At 53.5% G+C, this 27,860-nt stretch overlaps 13 protein-coding genes across 13 annotated transcripts; 5 read left to right on the forward strand and 8 right to left on the reverse strand.

Moving 5' to 3' along the window:
* Positions 1–828: 828 nt before the first annotated feature.
* BJX68DRAFT_263957 (uncharacterized protein) lies at positions 829–3,693 on the reverse strand (the record flags this gene model as incomplete). Its single annotated transcript, XM_071044817.1, has 1 exon — positions 829–3,693. The coding sequence occupies one exon, from the start codon at positions 3,691–3,693 to the stop codon at positions 829–831; it is 2,865 nt and encodes a 954-aa protein (XP_070902008.1).
* A 628-nt stretch (positions 3,694–4,321) lies between these two features.
* On the forward strand, positions 4,322–6,259 carry BJX68DRAFT_263958 (uncharacterized protein; the record flags this gene model as incomplete). The annotated part of the gene is made up of 3 exons (XM_071044818.1): positions 4,322–5,051; positions 5,152–5,636; positions 5,729–6,259. 3 exons carry the CDS (start codon positions 4,322–4,324, stop codon positions 6,257–6,259), a joined length of 1,746 nt encoding a protein of 581 aa, XP_070902009.1.
* A 596-nt stretch (positions 6,260–6,855) lies between these two features.
* BJX68DRAFT_230910 (SDR family NAD(P)-dependent oxidoreductase) lies at positions 6,856–8,036 on the reverse strand. The gene is made up of 3 exons (XM_071039267.1): positions 7,527–8,036; positions 7,230–7,452; positions 6,856–7,104 (listed from the first exon to the last, which is right to left on the reverse strand). Exons 1-3 carry the CDS (start codon positions 8,007–8,009, stop codon positions 6,902–6,904), a joined length of 909 nt encoding a protein of 302 aa, XP_070902010.1. The 5' UTR covers positions 8,010–8,036; the 3' UTR covers positions 6,856–6,901.
* Positions 8,037–9,344: 1,308 nt separating this feature from the next.
* BJX68DRAFT_263960 (uncharacterized protein) lies at positions 9,345–9,676 on the reverse strand (the record flags this gene model as incomplete). Its single annotated transcript, XM_071044819.1, has 2 exons — positions 9,345–9,606; positions 9,663–9,676. 2 exons carry the CDS (start codon positions 9,674–9,676, stop codon positions 9,345–9,347), a joined length of 276 nt encoding a protein of 91 aa, XP_070902011.1.
* A 2,091-nt stretch (positions 9,677–11,767) lies between these two features.
* BJX68DRAFT_263962 (basic helix-loop-helix domain-containing protein) lies at positions 11,768–12,852 on the reverse strand (the record flags this gene model as incomplete). Its single annotated transcript, XM_071044820.1, has 3 exons — positions 11,768–12,357; positions 12,474–12,758; positions 12,810–12,852. The coding sequence occupies 3 exons, from the start codon at positions 12,850–12,852 to the stop codon at positions 11,768–11,770; spliced, it is 918 nt and encodes a 305-aa protein (XP_070902012.1).
* An 838-nt stretch (positions 12,853–13,690) lies between these two features.
* Positions 13,691–14,898, forward strand: BJX68DRAFT_263963 (uncharacterized protein; the record flags this gene model as incomplete). The annotated part of the gene is made up of 3 exons (XM_071044821.1): positions 13,691–13,831; positions 13,893–14,389; positions 14,487–14,898. 3 exons carry the CDS (start codon positions 13,691–13,693, stop codon positions 14,896–14,898), a joined length of 1,050 nt encoding a protein of 349 aa, XP_070902013.1.
* Positions 14,899–15,093: 195 nt separating this feature from the next.
* BJX68DRAFT_263964 (uncharacterized protein) lies at positions 15,094–16,456 on the reverse strand (the record flags this gene model as incomplete). Its single annotated transcript, XM_071044822.1, has 5 exons — positions 15,094–15,204; positions 15,278–15,505; positions 15,597–15,835; positions 15,889–15,993; positions 16,069–16,456. 5 exons carry the CDS (start codon positions 16,454–16,456, stop codon positions 15,094–15,096), a joined length of 1,071 nt encoding a protein of 356 aa, XP_070902014.1.
* A 441-nt stretch (positions 16,457–16,897) lies between these two features.
* Positions 16,898–17,705, forward strand: BJX68DRAFT_263965 (uncharacterized protein; the record flags this gene model as incomplete). The annotated part of the gene is made up of 4 exons (XM_071044823.1): positions 16,898–16,951; positions 17,012–17,053; positions 17,110–17,544; positions 17,598–17,705. 4 exons carry the CDS (start codon positions 16,898–16,900, stop codon positions 17,703–17,705), a joined length of 639 nt encoding a protein of 212 aa, XP_070902015.1.
* Positions 17,706–18,198: 493 nt separating this feature from the next.
* BJX68DRAFT_263966 (flavin-containing monooxygenase) lies at positions 18,199–20,210 on the reverse strand (the record flags this gene model as incomplete). Its single annotated transcript, XM_071044824.1, has 7 exons — positions 18,199–18,363; positions 18,418–18,522; positions 18,580–18,727; positions 18,782–19,122; positions 19,193–19,527; positions 19,583–19,984; positions 20,036–20,210. The coding sequence occupies 7 exons, from the start codon at positions 20,208–20,210 to the stop codon at positions 18,199–18,201; spliced, it is 1,671 nt and encodes a 556-aa protein (XP_070902016.1).
* Positions 20,211–20,682: 472 nt separating this feature from the next.
* On the forward strand, positions 20,683–21,453 carry BJX68DRAFT_279968 (sterol desaturase family protein; the record flags this gene model as incomplete). The annotated part of the gene is made up of 1 exon (XM_071048834.1): positions 20,683–21,453. The coding sequence occupies one exon, from the start codon at positions 20,683–20,685 to the stop codon at positions 21,451–21,453; it is 771 nt and encodes a 256-aa protein (XP_070902017.1).
* Positions 21,454–21,564: 111 nt separating this feature from the next.
* On the reverse strand, positions 21,565–24,398 carry BJX68DRAFT_279971 (transcription factor domain-containing protein). Its single transcript, XM_071048835.1, has 5 exons — positions 24,087–24,398; positions 22,924–24,030; positions 22,468–22,863; positions 22,142–22,404; positions 21,565–22,073 (listed from the first exon to the last, which is right to left on the reverse strand). The coding sequence occupies exons 1-5, from the start codon at positions 24,290–24,292 to the stop codon at positions 21,649–21,651; spliced, it is 2,397 nt and encodes a 798-aa protein (XP_070902018.1). The 5' UTR covers positions 24,293–24,398; the 3' UTR covers positions 21,565–21,648.
* A 303-nt stretch (positions 24,399–24,701) lies between these two features.
* Positions 24,702–25,986, forward strand: BJX68DRAFT_263969 (alpha/beta hydrolase; the record flags this gene model as incomplete). Its single annotated transcript, XM_071044825.1, has 4 exons — positions 24,702–25,047; positions 25,110–25,220; positions 25,287–25,378; positions 25,432–25,986. 4 exons carry the CDS (start codon positions 24,702–24,704, stop codon positions 25,984–25,986), a joined length of 1,104 nt encoding a protein of 367 aa, XP_070902019.1.
* A 32-nt stretch (positions 25,987–26,018) lies between these two features.
* On the reverse strand, positions 26,019–27,731 carry BJX68DRAFT_279973 (cytochrome P450; the record flags this gene model as incomplete). Its single annotated transcript, XM_071048836.1, has 3 exons — positions 26,019–26,179; positions 26,238–27,428; positions 27,483–27,731. The coding sequence occupies 3 exons, from the start codon at positions 27,729–27,731 to the stop codon at positions 26,027–26,029; spliced, it is 1,593 nt and encodes a 530-aa protein (XP_070902020.1). The 3' UTR covers positions 26,019–26,026.
* Positions 27,732–27,860: the final 129 nt, after the last annotated feature.

Consider the following 27,860-nt stretch of genomic DNA (forward strand, 5'->3'; position numbering starts at 1 on the left):
GATCCAGCTTTTGACTTCGTCTGTCCAGGGGCCCATTCAATGCTTCGGATAGGGTAGGTCGCTTCAGACATTGTATATGCTTTTTGATGCGGAAGCTTGCACAGGCAGTATTGATACTGGATTTGGTACATTATTCTGGGAGATCACTGCATTTAAAACATGCCAGACAATCCACGTTGCCGTGGAAGAGTCTGAGGCAAAGGGAAAATAGTGGCTAGAACTTGATGCGCAATAGGTGGCTAGGTCCAATTTGTTTATACAAAAATGGCATTGTGTCAGAGACTGGGATAGTATGATCGGTATAGTACGGAGATTTAACCAAGTACCAGAATCACAAGTCCAAAAGCAGACAATCTCCTAAGCAGCAGCGAAGATCATAGGTAGGGTGAACAGAGGACCGTACCATGGTACAGAAGGGGCCCCACGCACACCAGGTTTCAGAGACGTATATTTCGGGGCAGTGATGGCTATGATAGTGTGGGATGAACCACCGGGCTTTGTGCAGCATGGCAGGGGTCTAGTTTGCGGAACCCCACAATAGCCAGGTGGTGTTGAGGATCGTGACTGGGACCCATCCAAAGGTCAAGTCGCCCACTCATTTGGACCGTTCCATGGATCTCTCACAGAAGGTTTGCATCAGTACATATAGAGGACCATCCCTTGTTCTCACGGGTTGGCAATAACAACTGGCGCATGCTTCTCAAAATAACCTTTCGGGGGGAAAGGCGTTTGCTTCGGAGGACGGCCAGCCATGACATCGGAATTGGTATTGGCACTCGAGCCTGCCCAGATCCAATTCAAGGCAAAGGCAAAGCGCAGCTACAGATATCAGAGTGTGGATTTGGGTGTGGACTGCGCCGGTTCCTTTTCGTCATGGCTAGCATCCCAGTAACAAAACCACTGGTAATCAGTCCTGAACCTTTCAAAGCACTCAGCCATGATTCTTAGGCATTCGTCATCCTGTTCCAGCAGGGCAAGCATGGTGAGAGACCGCCTCTTGGTTTGTCTCATGGCGGGATCACCCTCGTACGCCTCGACCCACAAGCGATTCCGTAGCTTCGACAACCGTTCCTCGATTTCCTTGTATAAGAGCAACATTTCACATGTTACTGTAATGTAGTTTAGTCCTAGCATAGGCCAATCCCCCGGACCTACTTCACCCTTAAGGTCGGCTTCCACAAATGTTAGGAAGAACTGGTTGGTCAGCACCCCCTTGTTGACAGCGGATTTAGACCGTTGCCGACTCTGAAGGCTATAATCTCCGAGGGTTGGCCGCAGGTTAGCGAGCTCTTCCTGTGAAATAGGCTTTGCGTGGTCGATCGCGGGCTCGAAGTTAAGTAGCTGGCGTTCACTAAATCCAGCTGCCCGGTAGCGCTTGACCAGTTCGCTGTCTCGCATAGCCCTTTCTCCCGTACTTGGGTTAGTGACTGGTTTCATCTGACTGATTCGCAGCATGGCCAGCATTGATGGAACAGGGATGGTGGTGTCGGGGATGCGATCCGGGACCCAGTATGCCTCTCGCAACAGCCGCGTGAGTGACTTGATTTTGAACACATCGTTACGGTCCGGGTTGAGAAGTGCATGAATGCCCGTCGAAGCGCCTAGCATCGGCCGCTGGTCAGCTCGATGTCGCGCAGTTGGTCTAATACTGCGTTTCGTGCGCACGTAAGCCTTCAAACCCTCGGAGAATTTCGACTTTGGAACCTTGCCATCGGCAAAAAATTCGTCCGTGAAGATGTCTTCAAGTGTAGCATACAAGCTGATTTCCTTCTCAAGGTATCCTTTCTTGACAAGCATGTTGTGCAAGTGTACAAGGCAAGTTGGCTCTGGCAGCGTATCCCACAATTGCAGTCCCACACCGTGCGCTATCTCTAGTGCTTCCTGCAGACCAACACCACAGAGATAGGGAGAGTATTCCCAGAGGCCATTCGAATTGCTGTTTGAGAACCGGGAGGTTGTAATGGCCTCCAAATCATGCATGTCCTTGCACGCTCCAAGCCAGTTTACAAACTCGTCTGTGACATTCCTCAGCACGTAAATTTGTCGTTTGTGTCGATTTCCGTCGCCATGGAACAAGCCATCCATTTTAAGCAATCGAATCAGCACACCTGCTTCCTGGTAGAAGCCCCTACAAGGTCTCTCATCCTTACGATCCAAAAAGAGGTCAATATCACGTATAGGCCGGAAATTGCTCGCGGGAGACACTAGAGTATCGCCTTCGAGTTCGTTGGACCACCAACCGCGAGACGCAGTAAGAGAATCCACAATGCACTGTAGCTGAAAAACTAAGTGCGGACTGATCTTGCGTCGCACATTGGTTCCAGGTTTCTGCATTGCGAGTGCCGTTACCTCGCCAGCAAACTCGTTTAGCCCGTACAATCTTCGGTAGTTATTCCATGGTCCATTGACTGACCAATCAACGCATTCAAGGTTGATTTGCTGATCACTGAGATTCCGATGCTGGACAACAACCGACGAGAAAGCATTGACCAGGTCGTACAGCCAATTGATTGTATAGGACCGCCGCCACTTTAGGCGTTGGGCTTTGGTCGCAAGTTGTAAATTAAAAGTAGGATTCCAGTCCCGCAGTTCCGCAAGCATTTTCTTCGTCGGCTTCCCGCTCCGCGTCATCTGGAAATCAGTCACGAAATCCAACAGATCCTGGAAAGCGTGGATCATAAAGTGTTCCCGAACATCCAAATCTCGAGTGTACATCGTCCCAAGAGGCTCACTCCTATTCTCAGGAATTCGGGCCGTTATATACCTAAGCTTCCCCTCTATTTTGTCCGGATTGCCACGGGTGATAGTCTGCATGAGTGTCTCGTAGGACCCGTGTCCGGGAAATTCGAGATCAATCTCTGATTCCGTTCTTGTGACCATCGCCACGGCAATGTTTCCGAGAGTGCCGGCAATAGAGCTGTTTAAGCCTTCATATGCCACGTCACGCCACACAGCCTGAATACAATACCGAAGGTCGGTCCATTCCTGGAAAGACGAAAGGACGGCGAGCAAGTAATCGGTGGCAAGGCCCGCGTCGTTCTCGATGATGCGATAGCTTTCCAATGGCACGCCGTCGAAGAGTTTCATCTCGTCGTCGACCGGTTTTCTCTTTCCTTTCGCCCTCTTTGCCTTTCCGCCCTTGCCATTCTTTCCCTTCTTCTGCGGTCGAGCACGTACAACAGGCTCCGGGTTATCCTGATCCTCGCCCTCTTCGTCTTCGTCCCCTTCCTCGTCGAAGTTGAGACCGGCGAACTTGTTCGATAAAATGACCTCTTCGTCCTCCTCACCACTTGCTGAGTCTGCTCTATCCTTCCGCCCGGCCAGCCAAGCATCTCCACCGAGGGCGCTAAACGCTCTTGCGAGGCCATTGATCCAGTGATTGTGGGTCTCATTGCTCTTCTCGACCTCGGGGTCCGGGTCATCCGCAACGATTTGCTTGAAGATGGAGTGCGTTCGCTTCCTGGCCTCGATGACAGACTGAAAGAGACGGTAGATTGTTGACGGAACAGGCTTGAAGTGTTTGGCGATTAGTTCGGAAAGAGCGACCAGTGTTGGCAAGGTGATCTCCCCACTGGTGTTGATGGGAATGGTCGTTTCCGAGGGGAGGGACTTGATGATGGTGTTTGAGGCATGGATCATCCAGTAGATCAGAAGCTTCTCGTCCCGCTTGTACTGGCGATAGGTCTTTGGCATGATGGATTGACCTTGATTCAGGTGAGGTTGGATGAGACGTGAAGTTGTAGCTCAGTGTTGGGGGATAACTATTCTATGATCTGGGGAACCTGACTAAGCAGGGCTGTTTCCTTCTTTCCCGAAAGGGTAGCGCCTGTGCCCACAACACAGCGACCGAGGAAATGCTCGATTAACTTCTTTTCTGCGCCATGGACCTAGCCAATTCTGTTATGGGCTAGTACGAGGATGCGTCCACAGCAGCCATGATCAAAACAGGTGATTAGTACTGCGTGACGGGGTGCTTGGCGGAACCCTCGTTGGGGATCACCTTCTACTTGGCGAGACCGATTGTCTCAGGGAAACGTTGGCGAAGTTGGCAGGCCGGAATTCGCGTATGAGCAGCGTTGAACTGATACCTCTGCTACGTCGTTTCATCATGGCAAGCCGATGAAATGGGTCTTCTTCAAATAGAGTCCAGTCTCCTTCAGGCTACGGCCGCCCTATCCTCCCGTGAGTCGTTGTGTCATGCACCCTATCAGTCAACGGATCCTAATAAAGCTAATAATCACTATTCAACAGGCTCGTTGAAGGTATCGTCCAGGCCATCAATCTTGATATCCTTTGTCTCTTGAGCCGCTATTCCAACACAATGTCAGCAACCAGCGAAACAATTCCCTCTCTCGCCCTCAATCTCCTGAAAGAAGTCAAGTCAAAAGCCAAAGATGACACCACGGAAGTGAAATCTCTCGACGTCGCCTGCTGCCTCGCCGAAGCCGCCGCCGACATTACCTCCGAAGTCCCCAAAATCACACAAGGAAATGCTGATAACGATGCGCTGGATTCTGCCAGGGCGAGCGTCATCAACGCGGATATGACCATATCCGCAACCATCGAGCAATCCGGTGATAGCGAGACGCGAGAGAGACTCGGCAGTATCGCTGGATGTCTGCAGAGGAATGTCCGGAAGATAAAGAAAGACGGCGCGGAGAATAAGGATGCTGCGAATGGGCTAGTTAGAGCTGCGATCAGGTTATCCGGGGAAGCGGCGAGGATAGCGGGAAACGAGGGAGCTGCCAGACCAGTTTCTGCTGCTACTGCTGCTACCGTGAGGATTTCTGGACTTGCGGCGAGTGTAGCAGCGCATGCATCTGGGATCGTTTCAAATACTGAGGGCGGAGCTGCCGAGCACGCAAACCGGATTGTTACGGATGCAGCGAAAGTCGCTGAGGAAGCCGCCAATGTTCCTACGCAGGGCGATAGCGACGACGTTTCCCACAACGTTCGCGTGGCCGCTGAGATCTCTAAGAAAACCACGCTTCTTGAAGACGGCGCCGCCAAAGTTGCCGAGGAGGTCGGCACTCAGTTTGAAGAGCCCCTCCGTAAGATCGACGGCCACATCCAGCAAAATCAAGAAGGAAGCCGCTAGCATTGCGGCCGAAAGTGCTGCTGGGCTCTTGGCAAAGCTTGCCAGTGATGTAGGGCAGTCCACGCTTCTTGGTGCATTACCCTTGGGACTCTTTGGGAAGGATACTGTCAATTCGATCTTTGCGGAAATGACTAACCTCTTCGTGGACCCGAACGTCGCTCTGAAAACTGCAGGGGATATCCTCAAAAGCGCGGACGACCAAGCTGTACGAGACTTTGTCTTTGGGGTGATGACACGTTCTCTCTGCTCTTTTCGTGGCTCTCTTGGTAACATTCCACGACTATACGAAGATGTCTTCAAGGATGGCCCAAACTCGGACGCCGTCCGGTACATCGTTAAGGAACACTCGCAGCTCGCCGAATTCCTCATCGATGTCATCGAGCCGGCCAAGGAGTTTGCCGTCAGCACCTCAGCGGATGGAACACCGCGTGGCTCAAATGCTAGAGTGCTAAACGAGTACAACGAGCTGAATCTCCACAAATCCATGAACCGGTATGCTGTTATTTGCACGCTTCAACGATTCGTCAAGGCGATCGTCGTTCTTCTTGGCAATCGGCATAAAGAAGGGAATCTGAGAAGCTGGAAATGAATACAACGCTGGACGCTGATACCGCGGGTGACACAATCAAGAGCGATGTGGAGGGGGCAGAGTTCCAGAAGGGCAAAGAGGAGTGGTTCTTCGTTAACGGAATTTCTGGCGAGCCCTTCTGGGTCAAGGCAGCTTGTAACCGGATTGCGGAAGTATTTCACCGGGAGGTAATTGGGGTCCCTAACCGAAGCGAGGGAATTCTCTGGGATATGCTCGAGTGTGCCGGGGAGCAAAGCAGGCCAGGCGAAGGGTCAAATCTCGTGAACAGCACGGAGAGCAGCAGAAAAGCGCAGAATAAATTGAAAGACAAGTTGCAGGCGGCCTCGGGGGAGCAGGTTGTCGTCATCGCACACTCACAAGGGTGTCTTCTTCTACGCTCCGTGTTGCAAGAACTGCAAAACGACAGTGCAGACCTCCTACAAAGCTCGGTCACGCAGAGCATTTACACAACGAAAGGACGTTGTGGCGAAGCTTGGAATTGGAAAGAAGGGTTCTGCGGGGGTGTACCGGGGCACTATCTTCACCAATTCGTCTTGGAAGGGACACCTCTTCAATGCGCAATACAGCTTTAATCCAAAGCACTACGGGATTGCCAGAGACGCCTCAAAGCTGCTCGCCTGCACTGATGGAAGCAATCCGCAAACCATGGCTGTGAGGAAGCGGAAGCCAAAGACAAAGCCTGAGGCTGAGGCTGATGAAAGCCCCGAGAGAAAGCCTAGGCCTCCGCCCAAGGCAAAAGTGGAGCCAGAATATGGATCTGAGTCTGAATCGGAAGAGGAACCTGAGCCTGAACCTGAGAAGAATCCCAAGCCGAAGCCCAAACCCAGAGCTCCCCCCCAAGCAACCCTGCCGGAAGGCCGAAACAAGAGAGTGCATCTGAAGCAAGCCCTGCCACGACGCCTGAGTATTGACTCTACTTGGATCAAGACCTTGCCAGTCGAATGTCCGTTCTACCTTGATTTTTGTCATTTCGTTTACTCTTACGAAACGAGTCTCTTTGTCACCCGGTACCTATTACTTGCACAAGGATTGCTTGAGCATACTTTTCTATCACTGCCATTGACAATTCAACAATATAATCTCAGAATAACTAGTATATCTAGGCCGATGACCGTACGATCTCATTAACCAAGTCCAAATGTCGTACCCCCAACAGACACGCTGATTGGGTAACACATACAAATAGATTATATAAAGCCTGCTGGGAACAACCATCAAGTCGTCTCCTCCCAGGAACGAGTGTTAGATCCCAGCCCCTTCACCCCAATCTTGAGAAAATCAGGATCCTCGTCAATCAAGCCCCTCACTGCCCCTGACTGCAACTCCGTCACATCCCAGTTCGAGTGCACGAAGCGGCCGTGCAGGAATTTTGCTTCGTCGGATGAAGCCCATACGGCGAACTGGCCGGGGACGTTCACTGTGCAGGACGTAGGGTCGAATTAGCCACAGAACATGGCAATTTTCTCTCTTTTTTCTTTTCTACTTCCTGCCGGGTGCCCGTGGAACGAAAGATCGAAAATAATAAAATAAATCCTCACTAACCGTCAGTCCAGGGAAGAGTATTCTCGTCATACCCATGCTCCCTCGCCGTCTGCGTCAGAACCGCCCCAGGGTGATAGCTCAGTATCTGGATCTCGTCGGCCGAGACGTTCCGTGTGAGCAGCTGGAGGAGCAAGGCCGCTGCATTCTTGCTGGCGCCGTAGTTGAGGTTGGTCGATGCCGCGTCAGGGTTGTAGATTGCCATCGTGGACACATTGATGAGGTACTGTAGAGATCATCAGCCAAGGTGGTCCAATCTATGAGTTGACTGTAATACAAGAGGTCTCGCATGTTTCTCACCTTCTTGGTTCCTGGCTTCTGTTTCGCCAACAGCTGCGCAAACCGATAACTAGCGAGAACATTCACCGTATAATCCTCAAGTAGAGTCTGCACCCCAATCTCAAGAACAGGCCTCTCGACCGAAAAGCTCGCTGCATTAAGCACAACAACATCCACAGTGATACCCTCCTCCTCCAGCGTCCTCCATAGCTGCTCGATACTGCCCAACGAAGAAATGTCACAGACTCGTCCATCGAATGTCCCCTGGTAGGACGGAAGCTCGGCAGAAAGCGAAGCAGCAGCTTCGGTGACGGCCGGCGGCCGGCGGCCCACGATAATCACCCGGTCTGCGCTGGCTTGCGCAAAGGCGCGGCTGATTGCGTAGCCGATGCCGGATGAGCCGCCGGTCACGATGACTGTGCGGCCCTTTTGGCTTAGGGGTGGGCGGTGGGGGTTGATTGCCTCGTAGGGGAAGCGCTGGACTTTGGGTGGGAATGTAGCCATGTTTGCTGGTGGTTGCTGTCGATGATCCGGGGTTTGTTTGGACGGGGAGTCTGGGAACATAGCAGGATTTATATGTTAAAAACACCCATGTAGGCCCTTTGGCAAGCTGACTTGATTTCAAATCATGCTTCTTCCATCTACGGCGATATTCATCGCATTCGGAGGTCATAGTCCTATGGTGTAAAGCCAAGCCACGACATTTGGTACAATACGCCCTGCGAGGCTGCTACGTAAAGGGAAGCTGTGGACCTTGACGGGATTGGACAGTGGCATGAGCTGGAACAAGCCGCATGGACCGTCTTAAGTGGCTTAGCTGAGCTCCATATATTTTAAAGCTGGAATCATGCACCTTACTAATATTGCCGATGTAAGATAGCCCCCTAGAGGTCAAAAGGGTTGTGGTTATCCCTTACGCACTCGGGGTTCCGGGCTCCGAGCGCAGAAGGCCAAGTCGCTAGACGGCGACCCTCTACCCCGAAAGTCAGACCATCCTTATAGCCGGGGCTTAATTCCGGTGGTTTAAAGTCAAATAAGGTCCGAATACGGTATTGAGCTAATGCATGGTAGTCTAAGCATGTGTAAGCTGCATTGCCTGTGACGGTGCGGCTGATACGCCAAGGGCTTGGGTAGGGATATTACGCATATGCACGGCTTTAAGCACACCTTATTCGTTCGAGGGTGTGACGTTATCGGTTTCATCTGGTTAGCCCGAGGAGTCTGCCGCAGTCTGGAGGCAATCGCATTGTTCTGGCCTGGCGTCTAGGTTCCCTGATGGGTCTTTCATACACAGCGCGTAGACGCATTTTCCGTTAGCAGCATCACTTCTATAAGACGCGAGCGCCGCTGAAGAAGTGCTTGGTGAGTTTAGTCTCGGGTATAATCAAAACAGGTTGCGTGCGTCCTAAAATTGTTCGGCATTCTACCGAGATAGAGAAATGCATCATATTAAGCTGGTCGAGGCACAAGATTCCAATAAAACGGATTTGGCGGGCCGGGGGTAGAGTCACAAACACCTTTGTGGGAGGCGAAGAAGGGCGCAGAGACTGAATTTCCCCTTGAGAGTCTTTCGTAGGGGGTGTGGAATCTAGATTCTAATCTGGTGAATAATGTTCTCCGCGGTAGACCGGGCCGAAATTCAGTCGGTTCTATAATGAATACAAGGATAATGGACTACAGACTGGGTAAATTATATAATGCCCTGAGCCCGGTGAACCGACGAGCAAAGCAGGACCAGGCAGATATCACGGCTTCGCGACAGCCCCTCTCATTATACCTCCTCAATGACACATCCCATCCGACTGGCATTTTTGTAATCGTTACCCTCTGCCGCTTGTGTCACCTAATGATAGAGGCTGGCCGCTCCCATATAACTTCCGCCCACCACTCCAGCTTGTCATCGCCTATCTCAATGTCCCGCTCCGTGGGTGTGGCCGGCTGTCGCTCAAAGAGCTTGCTGAACTCGATAACGAGCGGCGCCCCGGTGATGGTGATTGTGTTGGTCGCTTGATCCTTTGAGATTACAATAGTCTGCTCGAGGTGCGCATCACCATTGGCATCGTTTTCCCACTTTCCGATAGTGATGGTCGGGGCACGGCGGCTGATTGCGATTGCCAACACCGTGACAGTGTTCATTCTGCGAGGGCATTCTCGTACCCACCACCTGACATCGCTCTGCAGTTTCCGAGTCTCCGGGGCGGCAACCTCCAGGACAAGGTTGGGCCATTCGGTCCGGCCTCTACACCAGGGACCTCGTGGCTGCCATGCCTAACCCGCTTTCTTCCCACCGGTCAAAGACATGCAGAGTGCACTGCCAATCGGAATAATCTGGCGAGCCAGCTTGATTGATTGCAGAGCCGTGAGAAGGAGACGATCAAATCCTTTGCTAGCAAAAGAGTGCCTGGGTGATTCAGACATCTTGAAAAGGACACGCCCAAGTTCAGCGTCGTAGGACGACCAGCTAGAGAAGGCGCCGCGGCCGTCTCCAGGAGTGAGAAAGGTGCCTTTAGAGATATTATTGCTGACTCCGGTTAGTAGAAACAATCCATCGACGTGTTGATCTCATCGTTGGCAATGTCGAGAAACTGCTCCCTGCTTTGGTAGGCGTACTGCCGGATAATGGAAGGCGCGGCCTGGAGGAGACCCAGGAAGCCGGGACCGGGGGCATTGATCATGCTCTCCCTTTCTTGCACTGCCGCTACGACTTTGCCTCTGTTGGTCAACATTTTTTTTTTTTTACAGTTTCTGGGATCGGTCCAAATGTCCAAAAGGGCGGGTAAATTCGTTTTTGTAGATACGCTAGCGATATCGCCCTGAGTGACGGCTATCGATAGTCATATATGGCCCGCGTAAAGCTTATCTGGAAAGGATGATGTAAGTTCTGCTGTTCCCCTCAAGGATTTGAGAGGTTTGGTAGTCGCATGAACATAAGACCAGCTCGGTTCCGTGGATGCACCATTTGGCCCATCCTACCATCATTATTCTGAGTCAACCTTTGCGCCTGCCGATGGAGGTGACGGGGGCGAACAGTCCGTTTCATCGGCTGTCGCAGTGATCCCACTGACATTATCTGCGTCCCTGGAGTCCGCCAGGATCTTCTCGAGCCGTCTCATGAACGTCTCAATGTCCCTCTGCGAGGCCGAGACGTCATCCATGGTATTCTTCGTCTTGGTAATCATGTCCGTAAAAATGCCCTCGATAACCAACAGTCTCTCGATAAACTCCTTGAGATCCTTGGCCATCAGATCGTCACAACTGCCGAGCTATCGCCGCAGTGATCAGATTTCTCAGATTTATCATCCCGACGGCGAGCTATTTCGAGCACTTTAGCCTGCTCACCCCGTTGCCTTTGGCTCTGTTCCCTTTTATTCAACTTGGAGATTGCCTCGTCTATGGCGTTACCGAGTTGAGAGTCCGGAATAGGGATGTTGAGAGATGAATCGAGCTGTTGGTAAAGCCAGTTCCTAGGAATACAAGACAGAAAGTTAAAAGCAGCCCCCTTGCTTACTAGTAGTGAACAGGACTATAGTGAATACTCCCATTCACAGTCTGGCTTTCAACTGGGTAATCCGTTCGATCGATACCCCCAGATCTCGCATTCACTCCAATGTCGTCCCCGATGCCCCTTTGCCCTTTCAAGGAGGGCCTCCTGGAGTCGGCTGTTTGCACAGCTGTGGCAGGAATGGGTACTGAGGCAGACCCAGGCATACCTCTTGTGCTGAAATGGGGCACCCGAAGACGGACTGATGTCGGTGTTGTGTGTTGACGGAGTGTTGAACTCACTCGGCGCTTGAGCCGTGGCCCAGGCGCAGCCCTGTTTGTTAACATCCTATTACGGGAACTGGTTGCTAAAATTAGATGGTGGGCGCGTATATCACGCGCTGGAACGTGTGGTGCTATCTTTCCCTTTATTGTGCGGCTAGCACCGAGCGATCCTGGCTTTCTATAGCCTGGTCGCTGCTAGATAATTCTCTGGTTCCTATTCCTCCATGCATCCAGCTATCACGACTGATTTCCTCCTGGTTTCCATAAACATTCGCCCAATGATGGACTACACATAGTTGGACCTTGGGGCTGAATCCATGTAGTATACCAGAGACAATGCGAGTCGCATGTAGCTGGCCAGGTGTACCGCAAACAGAGACATAGGTACTAGAACAGCCAGAGATTAGCGCACAGCATAGAGTCTCATATTAACCACTTCACCAGTCGACTAAAAAGGTGCCATGACACCAGTCTAGTGACTGATGTAGTAATAGAGCTCAAATTCCCGGCTGACGCATATTCCTGTCCAGCTCCTCCAACTCCGCCCTCAAACCCTCATTCGCCTGCGAAAACTCCTCAATCCAATCGCACACTACATGGAGCGTGTCGCTCTTTGAGAAGCTCTGGCCCCTCAGCCCTGGAACAAGATCCTTCAGCTCCTCAAACCCCTTATTCACCACATCCCGCCGCTGCTGCTCAGACCGGATATGCGCAGCCTTCTTCAGGTAGTCCGTTCTAGCAGCACTCATCCGCGGCAGCTTGTTCACAGACCCCCGGGGCCTGCCCCGTATCATCTGCCTGGGTTTTGTTAGTAGCCTCCCGGATACCTCCTCGTAGTGCAGGATGAGCCACTTTGTATTCTCGAGGAGCCTGTCCACCGTGTCCTTTTCGCTGGGCTGGTGCGCGGGGATATTGTAGCTGTTGTTTGCTTGGAAGGAGGTGTCTGAGCCCCAGTCCAGCGGGTCTGGCTTGGGCTTTGTATCGATCTGTAGTGGAGATTGGGTCGTTGTGTGGGAAACCGTGGATTGTCTGTCGAGGTGCTCCCAGCTATAATTGCTGTGAAGAGGAATGTTGTCCCTGGGTGTCCCTGTTGTTGCCGAATTAGCTTCAAGGAAAAGGAAGCGAATAGTAACCGCGCGTAGTCCACTGTTAGTATTGACTTGGAACGGGAGGATAAGTGTCTGAGAGGAACAAGGCACCGACCTAACTGAGCAGCAGCCGAGATCTCCGCTCGCCCCTCGCTACCAGCGCAAGGCCACGACCAGGTAGTCGGTTGTGCCGAGTCGAAGCGCGAAAACGGTTCAAAATGGTGATCAGTAGCAGTGCCGTAGAAAAACCAGTAACCGGAGGATGTGTCCATTGTCACGTTGTGGTGGGTGGATGCAGGATACCTGCCGTCCCGGAACACACACGGATCCCCCTGTATCCCATTTTTCCACGCTACTGGCCGTGGTGTGGGCGGATCCGGAGACCCATGTGAAACAATATCTGGACAAGATATATATGAAACCCATCGCTGATAACTGGGGAGATACTTACATCCAAAGGGAGCAGCCTCGGCTGCGGAAGAGTCATCAACCATGCTCAAGATACCCAGTGGGTTGAACCCGAAACATCATCTGTGAGTCTCACATAAATACTCTCGAGTAGACTTCAGTAAGCTATAGAGAGTCTCGAGCATCCCCGGATTGAGTTAGTGGAACCGACGCCGGCTCGTTTCCGTAGTCCCAAAGCTGGGCATCGGATGCATCCCGGGGTTGGAAATCTGGGGTGGCGCTCAGGATTCGTTGCCTTTGGACTAGGGACGCGTTCCAGGTTTATTCGAAAGTTAAAAGGTAGTGGTAAGCTTGGCTGAGTGAGAAAGGTCTCCTCAGCTGGACGGGCAGCCTTTCCATGGGGTCCTGCAATGGACACTTGGCGACGTCCAGACTCTCAACGCATTGGGCCATATCGCCGAGCTTGTGGGGAGGTCGTTTTTGATCCAGAGCTCAACACTAGCCTGCGCCGTTATCCCAGGTAGGTGGATGAGATCCGGGGAAGTTCCCTGCCTGATCTAGCGCAGGACTAATCGCGCTTCATTTAATGGGAGCTTTAATACACAGCACATGTAGCTCCAGCCTGGCATCAAATGTCATCGTAGATTGACTGGGGATACTAAACAGATACCCCATTCCCCTAGTTAATGATTCAGGATAGCTACGCAATGCCTAGTCACCCCCCTGGCCAGACCACAGAGAGTCTCACCCAAAGGGTCAATGCGTTATCCTTCTCCAACCCATTAGCGTGCCGTGAGCCATGGACAGCTGGACCCTGTCTGTAGTCTTTTAAGTAGCCAGACTCCCCAAGGGTGCAGGGTTTCTCGAAGCCCCCGTCCGGCCTCACGCGACTCACCGCATCCCCCATGTCTTCGAGCCAGCACAATGTATAATACCACGGCTTGTGTTATCACTGCCATTATTCTCTATGTCCTATCTTGTATCTTGCTCGCTCTTCGAGTCTACGTTCGATTCTTCCTACTACGGAATTCCGCGATCGATGATTATATCGCCACAATTGCAGCAGTGAGTTCGCCATTCTTGCTCATAAGGTGCGACTTATCCAGCTTACGCTGCCATCGTCCAGGTTACGAATTCTGCGCTTTCAATCAGCTACGTGCTTGGGGTTTTACGGTACCGCCTTGGAAGCGACATACCCAGCGAGGACTCGCAGCATGGGCTCAAGGTCATTTTCGTCGGAGAGCTCTTCTATTTCCTCACGACGTACCTCGCCAAATTGTCCTTCATTTTTACCCTCTTCCGCATCGTGATCAGCAAAGCTCACAGTTACACCCTGTACCTTCTTACAATCTCCGGCGCTGCGATCTCGATATTTGCATGGTTCTGGGTCCTGTTCTTCTGCAAGCCTGTGCAGTACTTCTGGGAGCAGGTCGTCGACATTGAGGGTGGAGGCTCCTGCAAGTCGGTTTCCAGTCTGGGCATTGTTATTACCATCCACGCCGCTTGGGTCCTCATCGCGGACATGACCCTCGGTCTCGGCCTGCCCATCCTCCTCCTGTGGGACTCGAAGATGCATCGCAAAATGAGAGCGTCGGTGTATTTCCTGCTCGGGATCAGTTCAGTGTATGCCATGATTACTTGCCCACCCCCCTCCTCTACCTGGCATAAGCACCTGAAGGATTGACTGACGCCGAGACCCCTTTCGGTTGGCGCATAATAGAGCAAGCATCGCAACAATCGTCCGACTCGTCTATCTCCCCCGCAAACCCGTCTCGGACCCGCTCATGGCCAACCACCCCATCATCTTCTGGTCCGTCGTTGAAGCCGCGATCAGTATCATCTGCACGGCCGGCGTGACACTGAAGCCGCTGGTCGTTCGCCTCGGGGTATTTGGTTCCTCGCGCTCGCGCACGAACCCGGAGGACTCGAGCACCGCGGTTCACCGCTGGGGCATGCACCCGGGACCCTCTGCATGGACTCAAGCGGGTGGAAGACGGTCTATTGGGCATTCGGCCAAATGGTACGGCGAACCGCTGGAGTTGGAAACGCGGAGTATGCCTGGTTCGCCGGCGGACGATATGGGGGCGATTGTTGTGCGGACGGAGATTCATCAACACCGCGATCATTACTAGGACAATAATGGCGATTCAACTCGGCGGATGATTTATTGCCTGACTCGAGCTAGTGATTGTCTGCTTTTGCTTTTGTTCACTGTCCCTCAGCTTACAATAAAAGTGCCTACCCTATCAAGTGCAACACGAACATTGATTTCCTTCTTCCCAGCCAGGATTTCCGCCAGCCCACTCACTGTCCATCCATTCAAGCGTCTAAACAAGTTTCCCCGTCTGGGGGTCAATCTTCTGCCGCCCTTTAAAGTCCACCTTGAGAGATTTCGTCCCCCCACGTACCAAATCCTGGACCCAACCCGGCGCTCCGCGCTGCACAGTCAGTCATTAGCCATACATAAACCGAACCAAAGCACAGGCCAGAGCCCCATATCAGACAACTCACCAATCCAGCCAAGTAGCGGAATATCCCGGGGAGGAAAACCGTCTGGCTCAGGCCGCTGTCGAGGATATCCACAATGGCATCGACGACGGTGTCGACGTGCAAAAGCGGCATGAGGAAATGAGACTGGTTCGTCTCGCCTTTGAACAGGGGTGTCTTTGTGAAACTCAGGACGGCGAGCGAGGTGCGGACCTTGGGCGCGTTTTGGGCTCGGAGTTCTTGCGCGAGGCACTGCATAGCATAGGGATATCAGCATCATAGGCATGGTACCAACTTGATATGCAAACGCAATATGCTCTCTAAGAGACTCTGGGATACTTACCTCGTGGAACGCAATCAGTCCAGCCTTGGACGCGGCGTAATCTGCGAGGCCGGGCGGCGGTATATACGCGCTCATCGAGCCGACGTTGAAAATGTGTCCGTGGTTCCGCCGGATCATGGCGGGGAGGAATTCCTTGGTCAGGAGAAACGGGGCGAGCAGGTTCGTTTTGAGGGTGATGCTGTTGTCGGCGTACGTGCCCTCGGCTATGGTTCGTCCGCGCGAGAGCCCAGCGTTGTTGACTGCGAGCGTTAGCGACCTATAGCTATGGTTGGCGGTGGAGTGTTTTGCTGACGTAGAACTGTGGGATCCCCGACTTCTGATCTGATCTTCTCGCACACGGCTGCGATTTCCTTCTCGTCGCTCAGGTCGCATTTGTGGTAGATGATGCGGTTGATCTCTTCAGGCGACATTAGCAAGCGGGCCGGCCTGCATCTACACCAGTCCCGTTGTCAGGAGAAGTAGAGATACACACCAGCTTTATATGTCAGCGGAATAATATCCACGACAACAACTCGTGCCCCCCGAGCAGCCAGACGCTGTGCGACGCCGGCGCCAATCCCACCACTCCCGCCAGTCACCACGACCAGCTCTTTCTTCCAGTCCCAGGACTCATCAGTCACCCAGTTGTTCGCGCTCTGGGTGCTTAACCAGTCATTCAGCCACAAGAGAACACTGGCCGCTGCGGTGAATTGCACGATGCTCTCGTATGCAGCGAGGGAGGTGAATGTGCGGTAGCGCAGTAAGTGTAGCAGGGGTACTGTGAAGATCGGATGGAGGATGGATCGCCGTAGACCAGTTATGATCGGGTCGATGTAAAGGCCCTCGCGCGGGAGGAAGCCTCGTTTGCCTGTTGTCGACATGCTTTGGGCTGTTGGGCAAGACGCAGTGTGAGATGCTGGCAGGTGCTTTTCCTTGACTTGGGTAAGCAGGGACAGAAATGGAATGAAGCCCCTTCTTTTGGTATGGAAAGCGCTGATAAATCCCTCCCGGGCCTACATGTCATTTCTGGTCTCCAGCTTTCACCGGGGTTTGCTCAATCGCTTGTGATTCTCCCCCGGCCGGATGGAGCCCGGAACGGTTCCGGATGATAACGTGGGGACGACAAGCACACCCAGCCGCGCCGAATACTGGTATGCCGAGGATGAGCGTAGAGAAGAAGAACAATCACAAGGCATCTCACGTTACATATATATCCGTCTCGCTGACGGTGCCCAAGTTGCGGTTCTGGCCGAGGATCCCCGCCTTGTTGTTTTTTTCTTCCTCCGTGAGTTAGTCTGATTACGAGGCGATTTCGATTAACGATGGCTGCCACGAATGGAATCAGTATCCGCAATCTGAATGGCAATTGGGTGATGGTAGGTCTGCCACACATGGCAGGTGATTAACCCCAGCCTGAGTGCTCACCCCGGAAATAGGACAAGGCCCGATCAACGAATGTCGATGCAGTCTTCAAACTGGTGAGCAGACCATATATCGCCAGACAACTATCACCTTGAAAGCTCATCGAAAATAGCAAGGAGTCGGCTGGGTGACGAGAAAGGCGATCGCGGCGGCAACCCCGTCTCTGAAAATCACGCAGTGGTCAGACGCGGACAGCGTTGGCTCCAGCTCTTCAGCAGCCGAGTGGATGCTCCTCGAACCTGCCCTCGCTGGCGTACTCAAGCCAGCACCCGAGAAGCGGTCGATGACATGGACCGAGGCAGAGTACAACGATAGCCTTTTCGGCCGTGTGGTTATTCGAAGCCAGTATATTTCCGGGGAGAAGACGTCCGACGGACGAGTGCGACCACTTGTCAAATTCCAGACCATGAATCTTGGAGCAGATGCTGAGAGTGTACTTGGCGAGCCGGTTATAGTGTCGCAAGATGAGGCTTTCCCGGACACTGTCGAGAAGGCTTTTATTCATGATTTTGTCAGGAGTGTTGACTCTGGATGGACGGCTGAGCAGGTGCGCATAGTTTACTCTCTAGCAGGTTACATGCTAACACGTGGGGTCCCTAGATCTGGGCTGTGGAACTAGTCGGCGAGGAGGTGATCCTGTCGCGCAGGGCTGTCGTGGCCAAGGGCTCTTCTACTGAGTCGGCTCGGGTGATTTATACATATCAATGACGGCGATGGGTTCGTGTTTATGCACAGCGCTTTAGAGTCCATACCTTCAGAGGCCGTATATAAAATCCTCATCTAAAGCTAGAGTTTCCAGACATTATAGGCAATACATATTCTAGATCCTGGATGAAAAAAGCCAAGTTCGCCCAACCATGAAATGACGATGAAAAACCGTTTCCTCTGAGAAATGAAGTTTGGCTGCGTGGGCAAGGACCTCATACTCTCCACGGGTCACAATTGTCGCCTCTCAGAGGAATCTCAGGAATAAACAGACGCCCTTTAGAGACAACAACTACTGATGATGTTATCTAGTTTAATATGTGCCCCAGGCACTGCCTGCCATGGATGCCGTATCTGGCCGTGATAAGGTGGCTGTATATAAGGCTCTGGCCTTGGGTGTAGAAAACACGGCCAAGATCTCCAAGGGCGGACTGGACATAATATAGAGCTTCACAAAACGCAAAAGACATTAATAGTACACGGCTAACGCTACCCTCTACCTGGTCAGGATCTTGTTTCGTACAGTGTCCACGTAGTTTTTCAGAACCAGGGAAGCCATCCTTCCAGTGCCCGTGGACTGAGCGACTCCCACCAACCCGACACAGACGAGAGCGAGGAGCAAAATCCGCGACCATGGCCGCGATGCTGGCTTGGCGATTTTCTGCTTCAGTCAGTATGATGGCCCCGGCAACATACCCAGCTTCAGGAAGCTTACCTTGATCGTCCAGTCGGACCAAGTGGGGAAGAGACTCCTCCACCAGTAGTGGCCCTGCGTCCAGGGGTAGGACATGGAATTCCACTTTTTGTCATTGAGGTACCACTATTTAGCCACATTAGCTTGAGAGAATTGTTGGAAATTGGGAATAGATCCGCTTACAGAGACGCAGCCGGCGTTCCAAACGCGCTTATTCAACGCGTCCTGCACCCAGTAAACGTAGTCGTGCTCGGCCTGATCTTTGAGCTCGACCGAGGCAGCGTCGCCATCGAGAACTGGCTTCAGTACTCGGAGGGCGTAATTAATCGAGCTAGAATTGTTAGCCAAACTAGGTAGAGACCAAGGAGGAGGATTCGTCGCCTACTTCTCAGCAGCCATCATGGCAGATGTATGCCCCGTCGCCGCATTCGGGCCCAGCAGCATGAAGAAATTCGGAAACCCGCTCAGCACCGAGCAATTGTAAGCGGCTGGCCCATCGTATCTCGACCAGTGCTGCTCGACGTTCTCGCCATTGCGCCCGACAACATCCATGTAGGGGATGAATTTGTTGGTCTGGAAGCCGGTTGCGAGAACGATAACGTCTGCGGGGATGAAGCCCTTGTCTGTCTCGATTCCGTCTGCGGTGATGCGCTCGGTTTTGGCGTCTGTTAGGAGGACTTGTTCGCTGTGGAGGGATTTAAGGTAGCCGGGGTCGAAGATGCGTCTCTGAGGTGCGAGATTAGGATGAGCTCCCTACATAGTGTTTAAGAATGGCAAGTAGAGAGGAGAGGCTTACCTTGCATCCCACGTCAAAATCGGGGATCAGCAGGTCATGGTATTTCTCTGGACCGGCCTCGCGCATGTACTTTTCCACCTGCCTGCGCCGCTTCTCCCGCAGTCTGGCCGCCCCTTTGGTCATTGGGAACAAGCGAAAGTCATTCTCGGCGATGAGGAAGATATGGAATCTATGCAGCCTCATGGCAAATGGCACATAACGGAATATCCATTGCAGAACACGCGGGTAGGTGAAATTCGGGGCTGGGAAGATCCAGTGCTTCGTTCGGACGATCTGCGTGAGGGACTTGATCTGCCCCTGGTCAACTAGGGCGGGGACGATTTGCGCGGCGGTGCCTGGGCAGTTAATACTCGGACAGACCTCTTGTTATGGGATACGGAAAACACATACATCCATTACCAATAACAACCACATTCTTCCCCTGCAAATCAACACTGTGATCCCACCGCGCCGAATGGAAGATACTGCCCTTGAAGTCGGCAGCGCCAGGAATCTCGCACGGCCGTGGCTCGACTAGCTGCCCCGTCGCCGCGAAGAGGATCTGGCATTCGTGTGTGTATTCGCGGCCAGTGGCTCGATCCCGCAGGTGGAGGAGCCAGCGACTCGCATCTTCGCGCCAGACGCTGCGCACGACTTCGGTTCCAAAGGTCATTTTCGGGCGGAGATTGTACGTATCCACCACCTCGTCAACGTACTCTTTGATCTCCTTGTTGGAGGGCATGAGCTTCGTCCAGTTGGGGTTTAGGGCGAAGGAGAGGCTGTATAATGCGCTTGGGACGTCGCAGCCACATCCTGTATCATGGATGTTAGTAACCGGGGAAAAGGGGAGGGAAGAAAACGCACCTGGATAGGTGTTGATGTACCATGTTCCGCCGCTGGTGGGATGGCGCTCGAAGAACCGAATGTCTTCGAGCCCGTACCAACGCTTGAGTGTTGCGCCCAAAGCCACGGCCGATAGCCCGGCGCCGACACAGGCTATCTGGCTGTAGGAGGGAAGATTCTCGGGTTTCGAAGCCATTCCGTGATATTACGTGGTTTAGATTGTGAACAAAACGTTTGGATACTCCGGTGGGGATTAGCCTAGGGCTTAAGTATATGATTTTATTACAAAGGGGGTTTTGGATATGCATCGATCAAGCCTGGGGTTCCCCCCGGAACTGTCCCGTGCAAACCGAATGGACCGAAGCGAGGTTCAACATGTGCACCAGAGGCCTTTCCGTGCGCTTGAGAACACTGACTCGGGGGAGCTCCCACAGGTTCGGTTTCTATGGCATATGATCTAGTGGCTGATATGCTGAGGCCGGGGCCAGTCTCATGGTCGTTCGGATCGATTCCGACACTCCCGGTAAACCAGGTAACTGGGAGTGTGCCTGTGAAGCCTGCATGATCTCTATACGGCAAGCGTATATATCTATACAAGAGCTACCAGGTTCCGAGCATTCTCAAAAGCCAAACATAGAGCACGCACATTGCCAAAGACCAAAACAACCATGGATCTCCACTCCCAACTCCAGGACGCCTGGGCTGGCATCATAACAACCTACAAACCCGGCACAATCGAACTCGCTGGCTCAATAACGACGCAAATCGTCGGCTTCATCATCCCAGCAACACTCTACATGCTCATCGACGCGCTCTTCCCCAGATTCTCGCAGCGCCACAAAATCCAGCCCGCGCGCCGCCAACCCACCCGCCAACAAATCATCCACTGCACCAAAGTGACCCTCTTCAACCACCTCTGGATCGCCGCTCTGCACGCTCTCCTCGTCTCCCTCAACGGGCTCGACCACACAGCCGTGAACCTCGACCCCACAATCCCGCCCTGGACAACCTTCACAACCGACTTCATCTTCGCCCTCCTCGCGCGCGAAATCTCCTTTTACTACGTGCACCGCGCCCTGCACCACCCCAGCATCTACGCATACATCCACAAGATGCACCACAAGTACACCACGCCCGTGTCCTTTGCCGCCGAGTACGCACACCCCGTTGAGCATCTCCTCGCCAACGTCCTGCCCATCACACTCCCGCTGTATCTCAAAGGCGCGCATTATCTGTCCATGATACTCTTTGCCGTCTTTGAGCTTTGGGAGGCGGCGGCAGACCACAGTGGGTATGATTTTCTGAAACTCCCGCCGGCGGAACTGCATGATTTGCACCATGAGAAGTTTCGGGTCAATTATGGGACGATTGGGTTGATGGACTGGGTGCATGGGACGGATGTTGTTGGGTGGGATCGGGGGAAGGGGAGGGAAGGTTGATTAAGCCATAAGTAGGAGGTCCCTTGCAAGTTTGGCCCTCGATTCCTCGGGGCCGGCGGGGTGAATTATGTTCGCAGACAGGGCTTTTCCTTGGCAGTGGGTGCCTAGAGATGTTGCGGATATTTCTCATTATATTGATACACTTGGGTAAAGGTCGCGGCAGAGATTAGTTCACAAATAATGTTATATCCAGTCTCATCCCAAAGTATCAGGAAAATCAAGCCGCGTCAAAAACCCCAAATCATCCAGCCCCTGGCCCATATTCGCCGCATACTCCTCCCAATTCAACAGCGGCGTGTTCAGAAAGTCGTGATTCGTGTGGTCAAACGGATCATGGCCCTGCGGAAGATTACCTGAAAACTGCAGAGGTTGAGCCTGTTCCCCCGCGTTGTCGTCGTCGCCGCCACTTGGCTGATACGGCATCTCCCCAGGAACCGCCTGCCGATACGCCGCCTGCAGGAATTGCAGCGTGTTGCTGGCCGATTGCCGGAACGTCGCCATGGATTTGAGGACGCTCGTTGCCTCGTTCCAGCCTTCGCGCGCTTTTGCGATCGTGGGTGCGTCGAGCATGGACGGGGCGGAGAAGGATATTAAGAGGACGACAGCTGCGGTTGAGACGTCTGGATGGGAAATTAGTTTTCGTAGAACAGAAAGAAAAGAACGGGCATGGGAGTCAGTGATGGCGTACAGAATCCATTGTACCACCAGGCATCCGTGGCTGACGTTTGATACGTCTCGTGGACGAGGTGTGTTAGGTCTACGGCTGCCATTACACATGCCGCGGCGCATTTACTGGCCATGGATGAGTACAGGGTGCTCTGTTCCGCGAGGCTCTGGAGGGTGTGGTTCGGTTGTAGGCCAGTTCCGTTCGCTGACTCGCGTCTTTGTACTGTTTCCGAGTAGAGTTGGGTGAAGATGGGTCGATAGAGGAGAAGATGGAGGTGTATGTATCTGGGCACGCGAGTCAGAAATATGAAATATACGACCTCAAATCAGCATCGTTGGGGAGCACACCTTGCATGGAGAACATTCCGTTGCTGCGCAATAGGCTGATTCAGCTCTGGGGCCTGGTGCTGGACAGGCTGGCCCGTGGTCCACTTGAGGAACGACGGGAGATTCGCTTCAAAAAGTGTCAGCTGTCTCTCGATGTCAAGAACAGTGTCTAATCCTCCAAGGCTCATGGTCGAGGGCATCCCTTGGTCTTTCCGCGACCGGCTACGCCAGACGTAGTAGACGTCAGATAGAATCCGATCGAGGATATCGTAAAGCTTGATAGTCTCCGTATAGAATGCCATCAATGAAGGTTGCTCGCTCGGCTCCAGTCGAGCTGCGTCTGAGTCTCCGACCGGAGGAGGGAGAGGCGCTATGTGTGTCGTCATGCTTGGTCGGCCATATGTCATGCTCAAGGTCCTTTGCACTTGACATTAGTACAGGCGCAAAGTTCCCTACGGAATGAACAAAAGTACTTACACGTCCATCATGACGCAGCCATGCCATGTCCGGCGCCGAATATCGGATTCTAAAGGTGTCACAGATGCAAGGATATCCGACTCATGTAGTCCCAAGCCTAACGCAACCCTGCAGGCAACGCCAACGGAGTGCCAACACCGGCTGGGATATGACGAGCTCTGCAGCAAGAGGCCAGTGATGAGTAAAGTCTGGACCACACCGAGTGTATTGATATCGAGGAAATCGAGGCCGATGAACCGCTTGCCCCGCAGGAAGAAAGAATTCGCGACAGGCTCAACTTCTTCAGGAACTATATCGGCAAACTGGCAGCCGAGTGCAAAGATCATATTCAGCGCAGAGTGGAACACAATTGATCTAGGTCCGGATTCTGCACTGGATCCCAGTCCAATGTGCATGTCCGTGAGAGGAATCTTCGACTCATCCTCTGAGCGCCAGAGATTCCGATATGCCGCTTCAAAAGCTGGACGATGGAAAAATGGATAGAGGATATACACATGATCAAAGAAGCAGGCCACAAGATGGTCTGCCAGCTCCCGCGGTGGCAGGGCGAAATCATCAAACCGGTAATCGGTTGATGTATCCTGGAGGGCACTGAGTGCAGGCTCAGCACGGGAAGCATTAGCAGGCCGTAGAGGCATCGACTGCCACGCAAAGCGCATGAGCGAAGCCGTGGAGGAGCTGCCATAAAACTGGAATCGGGCGAAGCGACGCCGACTCTCCGCGTCCGGGGCCGTGACCTGGCCCATACCGGTGATGTGGCCTTGCTCATCGCCGAACAGCGGGGATTCGTAGGAATCTGTAGCCTCTTCTGCTGTTGACCTGGACTGGCTGATGCCGCTTGCATTGCCTGTGGCTGGTAGCCGGTGACGTTGTGGCGCTCCATCCGCGAAGCTCGTAGCGCTCGGATGCTGCTCTGCAGTTTCTACGAGCGGGTATAGAGGAGCCGGGGCAACGGTTGCCGTCTCTGTTGGCATTCCATTATCTCCAAGTGGCTCGCCAGGAGCCTCGCGTTCGGGCTGGGGGTTTGATGGAGCGCTGATGGAAACGCCCGCTTCCAGACAGGCATTTTCCAGTTCCCTGATTCGTTGGTGAAGGGTATGGTAGTATCTGTCTCGAATGTTAATCCACACGCCATTGTCGTCGCCAGTGCGTGTTGGACTTACTCGTCCCTGCTGGCCGACCGGACGGTATCCGTATTGTAGACGCACTGGTCAACCCGATGCGCACGTCTCTCGCATGGCCCACAGATGGGCTTCTTCCCGTCGCATCGGATCTTCTTCTCCCGGCATGAGTCGCAGGCAAGGGCGACCTTCCGGCGTGCGGTCGCTCGTCGTCTCCCCTCCCGCGGGTTGGCAGCTTTCGGAGGCATCCTGCGAAAAGCGAAACGGGTGCGATCCGGTGGTGTAAAGGCGGCCTATGTAGGCTTATATTTCATTACCCCACACAGTTAGTTCCCCACAGTTGGTGAATTGGGGTGGCCTGACAAAAGGGGCCAAGGGATGCAATGTTGTAACCTTGAAGACGTCAGCCTCTCCTGCCGGTGTGGGGCAGCTTGATCCTGGAACTTTGGAATGACTCTCATTGGACAGATTTCCTGGCTAAACGCCTTGGTCTCAACCCCGCGGAATCATCCCGGAATCATCCCGGCTGCCCTCGGGTGCGTCCCGTCAATGGTGGAAGAGCCTCGGCCCTGACTGGGCTCTTTTGCCCGCAAATACGATCCAGTCCGCATGTACAAGCGATGCATCTCCATACACAGTATCAAACAACTGGAAAAAATGGCCCGCAACGCACTGGTGCTCACCAAACTCAAGTTTCTCTTTACTTTGGCGTTCTACATCCTCCCACACGCAACCATCCGAATCCCAAGGGCGGTTATCCGTGCATGGCTCAAACGACTGCCTCTAGCCCCGGCGATCTGGAATGGATTCGCCGGTACCCTGATGGCTGAGACGCCGCCAGACCAAATGCAGGCAATCCTCCCATCGACATTCGATGCATACACTGCGTGGGTCGCGGCTCGTGGAATACCGCGTACAGTCGATGTACTGGCAGTTGACAATGCCACTCGTCTACTCTGGATGGGGCCGCGGGAAGCGCGCAAGGTTCTTCTTTTCTTCCACGGTATGAAAATATAAACTTGTCTATCGTACTGTTGATCGATCACGGCTGATTTTACATGCCAGGCGGTGGATACGTGATGCCGCTTTCCGAAGGGCATCTGCAGTGGCTCGCGCATATCCGGAAGGAGGCGGCCAATGCGGGCGTTCAACTAAGCGTGTGTATCCTGGAATACGGTTCGTCTACCCTAACAAGTCGCCGATGAGCTTGAAGATGTGCGTGTATGCTGACTATCTAGTTAGGCCTGGTTCCAACCAACCCATACCCCAGACAGATGATGCAGGCCATTTTCGCATTGAAACATCTGCTATCCTCTGGTCGTCACCCATCGGATGTATGTTGACCAAAGTGCATATTGACTTTCGATCCTGGTCTGACTCGTCTTAGATTATCATCGGCGGTGACTCTGCAGGAGGTCACCTCTCGCTATCGGTAATGGCTCACCTGCACCACAACCGGCCTTTTGGCTCTGAAGCGGACACTTCTCTCAATCTACAAACCCCGGTAAAAGGGTGCTTCCTGGTATCGCCGCTCGCCTCGTTCGACTCAACTGCTTCGTCCTACCGCAGGTGGTTTAGCGCTGATGTTCTTGGTCGCAAGGTTGTGGACAAGTGCGGGCACTGGCTGATACAGAATTCTCCCTGGCACCAGGACATCAAAGCAGGACATGCCTGGGGCATGGCCCTGGACGTTCCAGACAGTTGGTGGGATGGGTTCAAGGCGGTAGATAATATCCTCGTCACTGGTGGCTATGAAGAGGTTTTCAGCGACCATGTTCAACAATTAGGTGCCATGTTGAAGAGGAAGAGCTGTGGGAACGTCGCTCTGCATATGGCCAATGAGGCCCACGATGGACCATTGATGGACTTTGCGGCTGGAAGGCCTGCGAGTGAGACGACAGATGTGATTACGGACTTTGTGATAGACTGTTTCAAGCAGTAGACTACTCTACACTTTGCACTAGCTATGATCCTGCCGTTCCCTACACCCGTCGTTTCGCATCCTCCAACACCTCGAGTCGAGCGCCTTCATCTAGGATCATCCTGATGTGCTGCTCACTTCTTGGGGTCACTTTGACTGGGAAGGGTTCGTCGGTCTTGTGGTGATTCAACCGCCTCGAGTTGTATGGCCCAGCCTGCAAGGCACAGTGTCAGCACAGAGCCATCTATAATTCCTGCGCTGGGACTACTCACCGGTGCGTAGTTGTAGCAAGACACTAAACGTGCCACGTTGATAAACAGCCCCCTGAATGCCAGTCTGTACCCTACGCATATCCGACGCCCGCCACCAAACTGCCACAGCCCATGCGCCGGGTCCGTTTCATGGCCATCTAGCCATCGTTCAGGCTTGAACTCTTCCGGATCCTCGCACTCGTTGCACACGGGGACCTCATTGATCACAAAGCCAACGCCCGCCGGGAAATGGTAGCCTTCGAACTCCATGTCCGAGGTCAGCACGTGGTCCGGCGTAAAGGGGAAGATCGGCCTCCAGCGGAGAAGTTCCTTGATCATCGCGCAAATGTAGGGCATCTGCTCGAGGTCGTCGATCCCTGGAAGACGCGCGGTGTCTGTCCCCCCACAGATGCGGTCCACCTCTTCCCTCGCTTTTGTGAACTTGTCCGGGTGGCGCAGGGCGGCCATTGCGAAGATGTTCAACACCTCTCGTGTCGTATCGGACCCCGCCTCGAGCAGCTGCATGGCAACATACATGGCCTCGCGGTCGTCGCCCGTAAACTTGGTGTCCGGATGCAGAAGCACATCACGGACCCACGAGGGCGGCGCAGTCCCCTGCTCGACCTTCTCCCTCACGGGAATCCACCACGACTTGTACACCTCCTCGTTCCAATCACCCAGCCTCTCCCAGTACTTTCGCCAGGGCTGTAGAACGCGTGGGAGTCGATCCAGTTCCGGAAACCAGTCGACCAGACTACTCCCAATGCTCCCCACAAACTTGGTAACCACATCCTGTAAATCGGCAAGCTCCTCCCCGCTCTTCACCAGCCGCTCCCCGAGGGCAATGCGATGCACGACCGAGTTCGCGTACCGATAATGATGCCGGTACCACCGCTCCGGCTGGAACAGATACTCCGCCAGCATCTGCGTGCTTTCAAGCTCCTGCCACGAGCCATACTGCTTCAGCGCGGTCCCGCTGAGGAGCGAGTGCATGACCCGGCGCTTCTCCGTCCACCCCGAGGGAGGGAGCAGGAGCGAGCGGCTGTTCCGGCTGACAATTCCACTGGCGATGGGCATGGGGCTCCGGCCGTTCGTGAGATTCCCGCGCTTCGCGATAATTTCTGCGACGACGCGCTTGCTGTTGAGAAAGATCCAGGTCTTGGAGCCGAGGTGGAGGGTAGTCATTTCGCCGTACTTGGCCAGGTCATTTTTCTATATCCGTCATCAGTTTTCAGTCTTCCGGCCAAGACAGGGATTGCCACGTACTATTTGATGGTCTGGGTCATCTCGGCCGTTGCGCAGGAGCAGCAGGTTGCCGAATATTGGTATTCCACGAGGCCCAGGCGGGAGATGCCATTTCTTGCCTGGCGGTGGGCGGCGTTTTCCAACTGGAGTGAATATTTCGCGGATGATGAGGAAGAGGGTGATCAGACCCGCCGTTATCGATACGAGAGTCGCCGCGACTGGACGCGCTTTGGCTGTTTCAAATAGTTGTGCGTGTATTGAGCTGCTCATGGTGGCTAGTTGCTGCCTGTGTACCTCCATACAGGCATCTTACGTGGCTCCCATGATGCGGACACCATGTATATATAGATCTATAACCTTTGACTTAACCGGCTGGCACCCGATCAAAGACAATGCTCC

Source organism: Aspergillus pseudodeflectus (assembly GCF_044049435.1).
Source record: "Aspergillus pseudodeflectus strain CBS 756.74 chromosome Unknown BJX68scaffold_9, whole genome shotgun sequence".
NCBI classification, from domain to species: Eukaryota; Fungi; Ascomycota; class Eurotiomycetes; order Eurotiales; family Aspergillaceae; genus Aspergillus; species Aspergillus pseudodeflectus.

Coding starts and splice junctions, on each gene's coding strand:
- BJX68DRAFT_230910 (XM_071039267.1), bottom strand. CDS start 8,009: ATGGCTACATTCCCACCCAAAGTCCAGCGCTTCCCCTACGAGGCAATC. Junction 7,453..7,526: donor AGAAGCCAGGAACCAAGAAG/GTGAGAAACATG, acceptor TGATCTCTACAG/TACCTCATCAATGTGTCCAC. Junction 7,105..7,229: donor TACTCTTCCCTGGACTGACG/GTTAGTGAGGAT, acceptor CGTCCTGCACAG/TGAACGTCCCCGGCCAGTTC.
- BJX68DRAFT_279971 (XM_071048835.1), bottom strand. CDS start 24,292: ATGCCTCCGAAAGCTGCCAACCCGCGGGAGGGGAGACGACGAGCGACC. Junction 22,864..22,923: donor GGCTGCGTCATGATGGACGT/GTAAGTACTTTT, acceptor TCAAGTGCAAAG/GACCTTGAGCATGACATATG. Junction 22,405..22,467: donor CGGAATGTTCTCCATGCAAG/GTGTGCTCCCCA, acceptor TCGCGTGCCCAG/ATACATACACCTCCATCTTC.